The following is a 13,679-nucleotide window of genomic DNA, read 5'->3' on the forward strand; positions in this document are numbered from 1 at the left end:
AAGACCTGGTGAGTTCAAACGCTACTCCAGACGCTCCCCAGTGGTATGACCCTGGCCAAGTCACTTGATCTTACTCTGGGCCTCAGTTTCATTCCCTGTAAAAATAGCAGATTGAACTAGATGACCCTCTCAGGTGTTTTCTATGTCCAAAACTATGATCCTATGACTGGACTCATTATTTCATTGGTGAAGAGAACTTCCAAATTAGGAAAACCCCTCTACCTATTCAACTTGTCTGAAATTTATAGTCTTAGTTCCCTGGGGAGATTGGTCACTCAGAAGTTAGGTGACTTGTCCAGGAGCACACAGCAGATATGTATCAGAGATGGGACCGTCCCGTGCAAAATAAGTAGCTGATAAATGATTATCGAGTCAAATTGAATAGAATTAAATTCTCCACCAGCTGCCTCCAGAGCAGCATGCTTTCCTCACTGTTCCCTAGCCTCTGAGTCGGGCTTATTCCCCAGCCCCTTTTTCTGAAGCCCACTCATTCTTCAAAGTCTGGCCTAAATCTGGCTTCCTTTATGAAATCTCTCCTGATGGCTTTGGTCCACAATAATATTTCACTGCACACTCACCAAGTGCAATAATTGTAGCTGACATTTTTATCACATCCGTAAAAATGAAGACTTTGGTCCAGATGATCTGTCTAAGGGTGGTTCCATCTCTAACAAATATTCTGTCTCTATTGGGGTTTTTACTGTGAGACCATTCAGTGGGAGTGTTGAACAGAATCTCCACTCATTGTGACCTCAGCTCCACTGGCTCTTAGCTGTACCAGTTAACCTGGAAGCGCCTTTCCTCTTCAGAGGTCAGACTTCAGGATAACTGAGTGGCTCTTTCTAAATCTGCCTCTAACTCCCCTCTACAAAATGAAATGAGGCCTGATAAGTCAAAGGGAGTTGACTTCAGTTGACATTTTGTTCTGAAATTCATGAGTGAGGAGGCAGCATAAAGGAAAGAATATTGTTTGAGAGTCAAAGAGTGTCTGGTTCAAAGTCCCAGCTTCACTATTTCAAAGCTTCCTGGCTATGATGGAAACATCTCTCATCTCTCATCTACGTTGTCTGATGTATTGGCAACCAAAAATGGGCTCCTTAGCACTTAGTCAACAAGTGCCCTTGACTAGTTTGGCTTTTTCCCCTGAACTGAATGCTGTTTGTATGTTGGACTGGAGTAAGCTTGTCGGCCCCTTCACCTTGCTTCCCTTGCTTAAGCTGATGGAAAGAACCTGTGCTTTCCCGGTCAACCCCTTCACCTTGCTTAAGCAGATTGAAAGAATCTGTGCTTTCCCCGGCGTACCTTACACCCCCGCAGAAGCTGGATGGTTAAAAGCAGCTCCCGTTGGAGCCAGAGACAGCTACAGCTACAGCTACAGCCGCAGTCACAGCCATAGCTACAGCCACAGCTGAAGCAGGAGCTGCCAGTAGCAGAGCTGACCTACGGGAGGAAGCTGAACAAAGACTTCAGGCCAGTGGGTAATCTTTTTACCATAGAGGGGGAAGCATGATTTTGCTTTACGCAATCATGCTTCTCTGTAGCCTCCTGGTTACTCTTTCAAGGCGTACTTATTGGGCCTGGAAGCTTTTGATCAATATATCAAAATGGGGTTGCTGGTTCATGGGTTGGTTACTGTGGAGCCTAAATATATGTTTTGATTCTTCTACCTTCTACTTTGAGAGTTTCTTATATCCGGCGGTTCCGAACCTTTCAGACATGTTTATGATCCTCTTTGAGATTATAAACTCTGCCCTCCTAATACATTTGGCGACGAGGATGGGATCGCTAGGTATAAGATCTCTATTTAGAAGCAGAACAATTCCAGAGGAAGAGATGAATATCCCAGGATGGGAGGATCCATTTTATTCCTCCCTAGCAAAAGAATTGGCTAAAAAAGCTGGACCCTGTGAAAACTGGGAACCAAGGCTACGGAGAGGAGATCCTAGGGATTTGGAAAAGTGTTTACAAGAAGTTGGGATTCAGTCAGGGGCATCACTATCTAGGCAAAGCTGGATAGTGTTATCAGCCTACCGGCTAGTATATGAAAGATTGAGATTAAGTGAAAGACATGGGGGCACTCCTACCCCACAGCAAGAAGAGGAATCTCAGATAGCAGGAGACCAAACTGACTCAAATGAGAACTTTTCTATTAATGTGGCTAAGAGCAACAGGAGACCAAAAAAGCCCAGAGTGCATTTCAACCCAGCCCAGAAAGAGCCTGACTGCCTGCTTCGTCCTAGCCATGGTGGCAGAGGAAGTGAGTGGGGGGAAAATGAGACAATGTTAGGGGCTGAGGCACAAAACACTACTGGGGTTCAGGATGTCCCTCACACAGAGAATAGGAGATGGTTAAATGATCAGACAAGGGCTCGACCCATACAAAGGAGGAAGACAGAAACCCGAGGTGAAGATTCAGTTACAAGGGAAATTCAGGAAGATTTCTCACCACAAGAGGTCACAGATATTTTGAGTAGATTCAGCCAAAGAATAGGAGAACCATTGATATCTTGGATGGTAAGACTCAGTGATCAAGGGGCCAGTGGAATATCAGTAGATAGGACAGACTGCATGAGATTCATAGGTATCAGCCATGATCCTCTAGTTCAACAAGCTTTTAGGGAACATCATCAGCAAGGAGATGGTGATAGCAGGACTACTCTGTTGGCATTAGCCGCTGTGGGATGCAATAAGAGATATGCTACTGATTCTATGTGGCCCACTGAGCACAGACCCTGGTATTCACTTAGAGATTGTATCATGAGACTAAAGGAGGAGGTGATGAAGACTGCCATTATGATAGGAACCGCAGACAAATATTACAATGATCCAATGGGACTGCCTCATAGGAATTTAATAATTAGGACAGCTCCCCCTGCTTATAAACAACTAATTTTGAATTTATTACTTGGAGAAGTAGGGAGCCGTCTTACAACAATGATAAATAAGATTTTACAGTTACATGACTTAGGTGACTGGGGAAGGGATAGATCTCCTCGAGAGAGAAGGGTGAATAACCAGCAAACTTGGCGCCAAAGGAGAGTAACAAGGAAAGAAATGTTTACTGCTTTATTGAGAGCAGGGGTAGGTTTTGAAATGATAGATGGAATTCCAACCAATGAATTATATAGAATGTATAGAGATAAAGGCCTTGATAACAGGAGAGATAGGGAAATAAGAACTGCTCCTGCAAATGCTACAGATGTTGAACCTTCAAACCCAAGTGAATCACATGAAAGGGAATACTAGGGAACAGGCCGAGCCCCAGTCCAAATTAAGGAAATACACAGGCTGGATTGCAGACCTCACATTAACTTGACCATATATTGGAAAAATGGGTCAAGTACGGTAACTGAGGCATTAATAGATACTGGGGCCGAGGCCACCCTTATTTATGGAAATCCAGACAAGTTCAGCCATGGAACTCCTATTACCATTACAGGACTAGGAGGGACTGAAATATCAGCCAGGCAAGTTAAATTAATGATGAAAATTGGACAGTTGCCCAAGAAAGAATATAGTGTGGTTATTGTGCCTATTCCCGAATACATCATTGGAATAGACATATTGAAGGGTATGACCTTAAATTTACCCGAAGGGAAATACCAATTTGCTGTGAGGAAAATAGGCATTAATGCAGTCTTAGTGGGGAAAATCAAGATGGATCCAATCACTTTGCCCGAACCTTCTAAAATAATTACTTTGAGGCAATATCGTGTGCCAGATGGGCAAGATGAAATTGCCAACACTATAAGAGAATGTGTTGAGGCAGGAGTGTTAGTCCCTACAACTACTCAATGGAACAACCCTGTCTGGCCAGTCCGAAAGTCAGATGGGACATGGAGGATGACAGTAGATTATAGACAGCTGAACAAAGTGACTCCTCCCTTGTATGCTGCTGTCCCAGACACGGTTACTTTAATAGAGAGAATACAAAAACGTGAAGGGACTTGGTATGCAGTTATTGATTTGGCCAATGCCTTCTTTACAATCCCAATAGACCCCAAGCAATGGAATCAGTTTGCTTTTACTTGGCAAGGCTGACAGTATACATTTACACGCCTGCCGCAAGGATATATTCATAGCCCAACTATTTGCCACAGGATTGTAGCTGAACATTTGGATGAATTAAAGTTACCTGGTGTACAGCTTACACATTACATAGATGACATCATGATACAGGGAAAGAATATAAAGGAGGTGGAGGAGAGTTTAGCATTATTAATTGACCATATGAAAAGCAAAGGATGGGAAATCAACCCCGCAAAGGTTCAAGGGCCAGCTCAAACTGTAAAATTCTTGGGGATACAGTGGAATAGAGGACTGCGAGAAATTCTCCCACAAGCTCGACAAAAAATCCAGGATTTTCCCACCCCTACCAATAAGAAAGAGGCCCAAAAGTTCATAGGGCTGTTTGGTTATTGGAGACACCACATCCCACATTTGGGACAGATTTTAAAACCCTTGTATAAAGTCACCAGAAAGAAATATGAATTTGACTGGGGACTTGAACAAAGTAGAGCTTTTGAGGAAGCAAAGGCTGCTATCCAATTAGCTCTAGACTTATGGCCTATGCAAAATGGGCCAGTGGAGTTACAAGTGACTGTACAAGATGACTATGCAAATTGGAGTCTGTGGCAAAAACAACAAAGCCGAAGTGTACCTTTAGGCTTTTGGTCAAGGAAACTGCCCTCATCTGGAGTGCAATATACACCTTTTGAGAAGCAGCTGTTAGCTGCATATTGGGCTTTAGTAGAAACTGAGCAACTAACTCTGGGTCATGAAGTGGTATTAAGGCCTGGAATTCCAATTATGACTTGGGTAATGAGTACCCCAGCTTCTCACAGAATTGGACATGCACAAGAGGCAAGCATAATCAAATGGAAGTGGTATATTCAGAATAGGTCCAGAGCAGGCAAAAATGGAGTTTCTGCTCTACATGAATCTGTGGCGAACATTGATACTGAGAGCAATGAAAAGCCCCTTGAATCTAAGCAACAGATGGTACCATCCTTAGTGAAATGGAATAATGGATATGACGGACTAAATGAAGAACAGAAGAAACATGCTTGGTTTACTGATGGGACAGCAAAATATTTAGGACAGAAGAGACATTGGAAAGCAGTAGCCTATAACCCCTGTACAAGGAGAACTCTGGAAAGTTCTGGGATAGGTGGAAGTAGCCAATATGCTGAACTGATGGCAGTGCATCAGGCCATCAGAGCAGAGAAAGGAGGACAGTGTCATATATTTACTGACTCGTGGGCGGTAGCTAATGGATTAGCTACGTGGATGCCTATATGGAGGAATCAGAATTGGGAGATTCATGGCAAACAAGTTTGGGGTAAAGAGTTATGGGAAAATATATGGGACATGTCTTTGGTTACAGATCTGTCAGTTTTTCATGTTGATGCTCATGCAACCCTGACCACACCAGAACGTGAGTACAATGCACATGCGGATCGACTAGCAAAGATTGCTACTGAATGTATTGTCCCTACTCCGACTCCAACTGATGACCCAGCCTTAGCAAGATGGGTCCACCAGACTGCTGGCCATTTAGGGGTCCAGGCCACCCATCGATGGGCACAGGATCGAGGTATCAGTATTTCTCATGCGTTGTTAAAACAAATAACAGAGGAGTGTTGTATATGCCAATTAGAAAAAGAACGAACTCTTCCTAGGATAGTTACTGGAGAAATAGCAAGGGGAAAAGTTCCAGCCCAAATTTGGCAGATAGATTATATTGGCCCACTACCCCAGGATAAAGGATGTAAATATGTATGTACGTGTGTTGACACCTATTCAGGTGTACTAGTGGCTTGTCCTTATAAAGACGCAACTCAGAAAAACACCTGTAAAACTCTAGATATTGTAAGTTTATATTATGGAACCCCAATGCAGATTCAAAGTGACAATGGGTCACATTTCAAGGGCAAAGAAGTGAAAAGATATTGTGTGTTGAATAATATAGAATGGATATCATATTCCATATTACCCACAAGCATCTGGGCTAATTGAAAGAATGAATGGATTGTTGAAAGAACAGCTGAGAAAATTAAGCTCAAATAATTCATATCGACATTGGAAGGATAATTTGTCTATTGCCTTACGTAATTTGAATAATAGGCCCTTAGGGGGGAGTACACCTCTAGCCAGAATGATGACCCCAAATCTGCAGATCAGAGAACAGCAAACATGTGAGATCCAAAACATTGAATTTTGGACTGTGAGGGAAGATGTCCCACTACCAAGTCCAGGAACACCTGGTTCAGCAGGATATGATTTACATTGTATAGAGAATTTTAGGTTAAATAGGAAAGAGATAAGAAAAACCCCTACTGGAGTATGTATGAGAATCCCCAAGAATCATCTTGGACGGATATTACCTAAACCAGGATTAGCGGCTCAAGGAATACATGTATTGGCTGGAGTGATAGATTCTAATTATCAAAAAGAAATTGTTGTGACACTCCAGAATATGGGTAAAAAACCTGTACAATTTTGTAGAAATGATAGGATGGTTCAAGTGATTATTATCCCCTGTGAAAAAATACCCTTTGTGAAAACTGACCCTCCTCCCAAAATAACTACTAGAGGGGCAAAAGGGTCTTGCTCCATTGATAGAATAAAGTCAGGAGCTAAGGTATGGGTAAAACGGAAGCCAGATGATATTCCAAAGGCTGCAGAAGTTATAGCCCATGGGAAGGACAACACTGTAACAGTTGTCTATTCAGGGGAAAATAATTACCAAATCGTACCCCTGAACCATATATTTTACCGTGAATAGGTTATAATAATAGATTCACAGACTCCACAGGTATGGCTGATGCTGGTAAATGCCATAAGCCACTCAGAGGAAAGGTAACCTTGTGTGATTAACGGATGAAAACTTGTACATTTGGGGAAAGGCTGGGAGGACAATCCTAGTCTCTATCTAGGATGGGATCCTCTTAGTTTAATTTTCCCATTGTGTTTCCTTGTACATCTGGGGAAAGGCTGAGAGGACAATCTTAGTCTCTATCTAGGGTGGGATCCTCTTGGCTTCCTCATTATGTTCCTTTTGAAAAGAAACATTTCCCACCTGAGTTTGGCTCTGATGTTGGATCTTTGCATAACTGAAATCTCAACCAAACTTGAGATGATTTTATTTGAAGAATAATAGTCCATACTTGTCTACTCTTTTTGTCCTTTGTTTTGGCTAACGTTGTTGCTAGTTTTGTTTCCTTTAGGCTTAAGCACCCTGCACTTTCTGGTGACTGCCTAAGCACATAGCATTCTTGGAATTCCTGCCAGCTCGTTAAAGAACTGACCTCTGGAATGGGACTTTTTGGGGCAGGGCCATCTCTACATCCAATTTCAGCATGAAGAAGCTATGGAAAATGAGACCTTCACCCCTTACCCCAAGATTTTGAGCCCCAATCATTCAAGGGGGGGGGTGGGAATGATGATAGTGTTCTATGTTTACTTATTTTGTGTTATCTTTGCTATGTTGTTTTATTATTATGATATTATTGATCCTATGTAATGGATACAAGGATCTAGGGGTGGACATTTGAATTATTAATAATTATTTTTGGGATGATTGATTGAAGAGATTATCTTGCTGGGACCTAGGGGTGGATCACATTTGAATTGTAAACCAATATTTAGGAATGTCACCAAATGATATGTTTTGCTTTATAATGAATGATATGTTTTAGTTTCCTTTGTAATTGGATCACGATGTATGTTCTAGGATACATGGCTGATTAGATTATGTATCCTATAACAAGGGGTGGAGTGTATTGGCAACCAAAAATGGGCTCCTTAGCACTTAGTCAACAAGTGCCCTTGACTAGTTTGGCTTTTTCCCCTGAACTGAATGCTGTTTGTATGTTGGACTGGAGTAAGCTTGTCGGCCCCTTCACCTTGCTTCCCTTGCTTAAGCTGATGGAAAGAACCTGTGCTTCCCGGTCAACCCCTTCACCTTGCTTAAGCAGATTGAAAGAACCTGTGCTTTCCCCGGCGTACCTTACACCCCCGCAGAAGCTGGATGGTTAAAAGCAGCTCCCGTTGGAGCCAGAGACAGCTACAGCTACAGCTACAGCCGCAGTCACAGCCATAGCTACAGCCACAGCTGAAGCAGGAGCTGCCAGTAGCAGAGCTGACCTACGGGAGGAAGCTGAACAAAGACTTCAGGCCAGTGGGTAATCTTTTTACCATAGAGGGGGAAGCATGATTTTGCTTTACGCAATCATGCTTCTCTGTAGCCTCCTGGTTACTCTTTCAAGGCGTACTTATTGGGCCTGGAAGCTTTTGATCAATATATCAAAATGGGGTTGCTGGTTCATGGGTTGGTTACTGTGGAGCCTAAATATATGTTTGATTCTTCTACCTTCTACTTTGAGAGTTTCTTATATCCGGCGGTTCCGAACCTTTCAGACATGTTTATGATCCTCTTTGAGATTATAAACTCTGCCCTCCTAATACATCTGATAATCCCAGAATCGTTCCCATCACTAGTTTGCTGTGAATAAAATCTTATACACGTGTAAGCTAGGGTTATTTGGTACAATTAGACTTCTATAGCAAAGCAAATGTGTAATAATCAAGCAGCATAAAATCAGACTTTGATCCAGAGAAAAAACAAAACGAAACTAGAAAACCCAAATAACATCTTTCTTATAGATAAATGCTAAGATGGTAGGAAATATGAAACCTAGGTCAGGTATTCATGACCTCGACTGGAGTGAAGAGTTGGATAGCTCTGCAGACTGGGGACCTCTACTAGTAATTATTGGGCATGGCAGATAGAGCACAGGGCCTGGAAGCAGGAAGACTCATCTTCCTGAGTTAGACTCTGACCTCAGACACTTACTAGCTGTGTGACCCTGGGCACATCACTTAGCCCTGTTTACCTCAGCTTCTTCATCTGTAAATTGAGCTGGAGAAGGAAATGGCAAACCACTCCGATGTCTCTGCCAAAGAAACCTCAAATGGAGTCACAAAGAGTTGTACCTAACTGAAATGACTGAACAACAAAATTAGTAATCTGGGGTCATGGAATGAGTACTGAACTTGGTGTTCAAATCTTATCTCTAACTCTTTTATGTGACCTTGGACAAGTCATATCACTTGCTTCAGTTTCCTGATCTGTGAAATAAGAGTATTGGATTTGATGGCCTCTCAGGTCCCTTCCAGCTCCCAATCTATGAACTTTAATGTTTTCATGTTACCAATTCTTATCATAGAGTCATAGGTCTAAAGCTAAGAGGGGCCTTAAAGGTTCCTTGTCAATGAAGAACCTGAAAATCCCACTAAAATATCACCTCCTACAGCCACAACCCCTCTTAATTCTAGTGCCTTCTCTATTATTTCCTATTTATCCAGTATGGGCGGCTAGGTGGCAAAGTGGATAGGGTGCCAGACCCAGATTAAGGAAGACTCATCTTCCTGAATTCAAATCTGACCTCAGATGCTTGCTAGCTGTGTGACCCTGGGCAAGTCACTTAACCCTGTTTGCCTCAGTTTCCTCATCTGTAAAAGGAGTTGGAGAAGGAAATGGCAAACGACTCCAATATCTCTGCCAAAGAAACCTCAAATGGGGTCACAAAGAGTTGTACCTAACTGAAACGACTGAACAACACATTTGTCCTATATGTGGCTTGCTTGCTTGTTGTTTCCTCCATTAAATTATAAGCTCCTTGAGGGCAGGGACTGTTTTTTGCCTCTTTTTGTATCTTAACATTGCGCCTGGCACAGTAGCTTCTTAGTAAATGTTTACTGAATTGAATTGAAAAGTTGACTGACGTGTCCAAGGCCACACAGGCAGCAAAAGCTGTGGTTCATAGGTTCGTAGATCTCTGTAGAGCCGGATCATCTAATCCAACAGTCATTTCAACAGACAAAGAAACAGATTGATTGAGATGAAGTAACTTGCTCAGTATCACACATGTGGCAAAACTATGCCAGGTAGCTGGGTGGTGCATGTCTGGGCTGACAGTCACAAGGACCTGAGTTCAAATCTTCATTTGGACACTAGCTGAGAGAGGGTCACTTAACCCCTCGGTCTCAATTTCAGACCTATTTGTATACCAACACACTTATGGGGTATTGCGGCAATGTGGTGTTATGTACAGCCTCTGAGTCTAGAAGACCTGGGTTTGAGCATTAACTCTGACACATACCGACTGTGTAACTTTAAGCAATCCATCCAATTTTTCAGGAACCTCAAGCAACTCACTTAAATTGTAAGACGTAAAGAGGTCACCCGCCTGTATTGTAAAGGTAATTTCCTTAACTGGGAGTTCTCTATGTTGATGATGTTGCAGGTTTGGCCCCTATCCCTATATATTTACGTTTGTTCCCCCTCCCCCTTGCCCCACATGCATGCATGCACATACACACACACATACACATGCATGCACCCATGCACACAATTGTAAATGCCTCATGGGCAGAGACAATTTCATTTTTGCCTTTTCTATTTCTAGATCCTAGCACCATGCATGGTATGGAGTAGGTGCTTAATAACTGCATTTTAATTGACCAATTTCTTCCCTTCCCTACTCTGGGCCAAGAACCTGAAGGTCTCCAGCTCCTGCCTATTGCTAACCAAAACCTCATTTCTCTGAGTTAAAGTTCACTGCCAGCAAATTCATTTGGGAAACTCAAGACTCAGGTCACACAGGATGTCTCGTACTTGATGGAATGGGAGGCCCAGCAGCAGGCTCACATTTCTTTCCTCTAGTACTGGGCCAGGCTCATGACTCTAGAGACAGGGCAGAGAGGTTTTTCCGGTTGGAGGTTGCCTTTTCTGGGTGCCAGGAAAACAGAGTACCACGAAGTAGCTGCATCCAGGCAGCCCCGCCAGGAGCCTTCTGTTGTAGCAGAGTTGTGAGTTGCTAGGTCGGGGATGACCCGTGGGAACGAGAAGCTGATGGCCCCTGGCATTGCTCATGGAGCTCCTAAATGAGCTGATTGGTCTGGGGAGGGCCGGGAGGGTGGGGGTGGAGAAGTACAGCTCTCCAGACTTTTCTACAGGGTCTGGCAAATCTGCCACAAGGACTGCCATAGCACAGACCTCATACAAGGTAGGTCCAGCTGCAAACATGGAACGGCTTCGTCAGAACAGATGGCTGAGCTGTGTGGGAGAGAGCAAGTCATCAAATAGCACTTACTGAAGGTAATCTACAGTGTTTCTTAATAACTTTAAAAAAAAGCCCTTTCCACCTGCCTCCAAGCAACAGGAATGCCAAGTCCCTGTAACTAGGGAGGCATCCATTACACTGGAAACTTGTCTGATACATCTCGCTTGCATTCCAGGTCCTGGAATTGTGGTCCCTAGTGATAGCTGGCTGGGATATCCCAGCATGCACTTGGCCAATGATGTCAGCAACACCTTGGATCCCCAGTAAAGTCTAAACCTTATATGGCTCATAGTGTACGTCACTTAGGCTCCCTAACTCAATGATCTTGGGGAAAGTAATCTCACCCCCCTAGACCTCAGTTTCTTTCTCTGTAGACCAAAAGGGGTGCATTTCCAGGCCTTTGGGGTCCATTCCAGATTCCACATATATGATCCTATCATCCTACTTAACTTCACCTGATCTGTTGCAAAGAAAGTTGGGATCGGGGTTAGACTCAATGGCTTCTGAGGTCCCAATCAATTCTAAATCTCTGGTTCTATGGTCCTGCTTGTTTGCTAGAACAAATGAGAGGTCATCTAATAAGAAAATGACCTAGAGTTAGCTCAAAGGCAGGGCCAGAGGTGCTTTTGTGGGCCTCAATTTCCTCATCTCTAAGGTTTGAAATCCCTTCTTGTTCTAGCCCTATGATTGACCCTATGATCTCCCAAAGCTAACAGTCTACGTTCTAATGTACCTCCCAGCTCTGGTATTCTATGTTCTGTTAGGATGCGTTGCTATTGAGATCAAGACTGACAAATGGATCCATGTATGGGTCAAATTACTTGGTTTTCCTTTCACTCCCAAAAAACTCTTTTTAGCCCAGTGATCTGCGGGTCATTGGTTATCAGCCAGATCGATGGAGAAAGTGTGGCTGAATCAGCCAATATCCATCACTTTCTGAAAAACAACTCAAGAATGTCTCCTGCTTAGAGAGAGTCAGTGGCATTATCAATCAATCCACAAGGATGTATTGAGCACCGAAGTTCCTGGAGCATAGATTTGGAACTGGAGGTTACTTCAGAAGGCATGGCATCCAGCCCTCACACAGCTAGGAAGTGTCTGAGCTGGGATTTGAACTCAGTCTTCCTGACTCCAAGCCCAGTGTTCTATTTATGCCATTGGTGGTGGGTGGGTATGAATTTATTAATTATGAATTTTAAAATAATTACCAATCAAAAACATCTCAACATACCAAAAACAAGATAATATATGAAGAACCAAAGGAAAAAAAGTATATGGTAGTATGTATATATGTGTGTGTGTGTATGTATGTATGTATGCCCCAAAAAGAGGATATTAAGAAGAACAGAGTTCAAATCTCACTTACTACCTGTATGACCTTGGAAAACTTCTTGGGGCCTTAGTATTTTCATATATAAATAGACTCTGGGGCCATCCCCAGTTGTCCTGATCTATACCTGGCCACTGAACTCAGATGGCTCCAGAGAAGAAAAGTAAGATTGGTGACTTTGCACAGCCCTGCCTCACTTAAATTCAATTCATTTGTGTGTCATGGCATCACCTCCCTGATTCTCTTTGAGAATGAAAGACAAACAGTGACAACAATATAAATGGACCCATTGACCTGGAAGGTTCTTTTCACTTTCAGTCCATGGCCCTGTGGGCTCTCTCTTTCTATGCATAGGTGAATCAACTAGAAATCTGAAATGCCTACTTATTGTGGCCAGTCTTTCAATGTCAATGTCACACTATCTGAGTGAAGCAAGGCCAATATCCCAGAAGGGGCAAAAGAAATAAAAAGAGGTTATCTTTTTTTTCTTTGAAGGATCTCTTCATAAGGCCTTTCTATTCTAAATTTCTAGTTTCCAATTCGTTTTTGAGAGTACTTCAATCCACATCCCCAAATTATGACTGGTCTGGTCTGGCCTGGTCTGGTTAGTGTTGACTGGGGCTTGGTGGGGGCAGAAAGGGGGGATGTCTGGTAATATAAACAAAGTGCTGCCTGGCAACATGCCATACTCAATCAACGTTATTCTGATTATCAAAATGAAGGTTGAGGGAATACATATGATCCAAATGCATGTTCGGAATGGAAATCACAATCATTTAATAACACTTGTATCCCCATCTATAAAATAAAAGAGACTAGATGAATTCTAAAGTCCCTTCTAAGCTGTAACATTTTTTTCCCCTTGCTAAAGGTCCCTTTCATTTATGACACAGTGTCCTAAGGGCCATCTCAGTTTTGACACTGTATTCTAAAGTCTCTCCTAGGTCTGATATTCTGTTCTAAGGTCCCTCCCAGATCTGAAAATCCATGTCCTAAGGTTCCTCCCAGCTCTGACATTCTATGATCTAAGGTTCCTCTCAGCTCCAACTCTTCTTTTTATTTTTTGTAACACAAAGGCCCTAGTGGCTCTTCCTCCTCTCACATCCTATGACTCTGCATTCAATTTTTCCAATGCTTGCTTTCGAAGTTAGCACACATTTATAACTGGTATATAAGAACCATTGCAGGCTGGAAGAAGGGAAAAGGAAGAATATTGTTAC

General features: G+C 42.8%; 1 protein-coding gene across 1 annotated transcript in view; it reads right to left on the reverse strand.

Moving 5' to 3' along the window:
* The window catches only part of LOC118851357 (tyrosine 3-monooxygenase-like), a 73,018-nt gene that overhangs the window by 21,751 nt on the left and 37,588 nt on the right, over positions 1–13,679 (reverse strand). The window contains 1 exon segment of the mRNA XM_036760802.1: positions 12,824–12,905. Coding sequence (XP_036616697.1) covers positions 12,824–12,905 — 82 coding nt within the window.

The sequence above is a fragment of the Trichosurus vulpecula genome, chromosome 5 (genome assembly GCF_011100635.1).
Source record: "Trichosurus vulpecula isolate mTriVul1 chromosome 5, mTriVul1.pri, whole genome shotgun sequence".
Lineage (NCBI taxonomy): Eukaryota > Metazoa > Chordata > Mammalia > Diprotodontia > Phalangeridae > Trichosurus > Trichosurus vulpecula.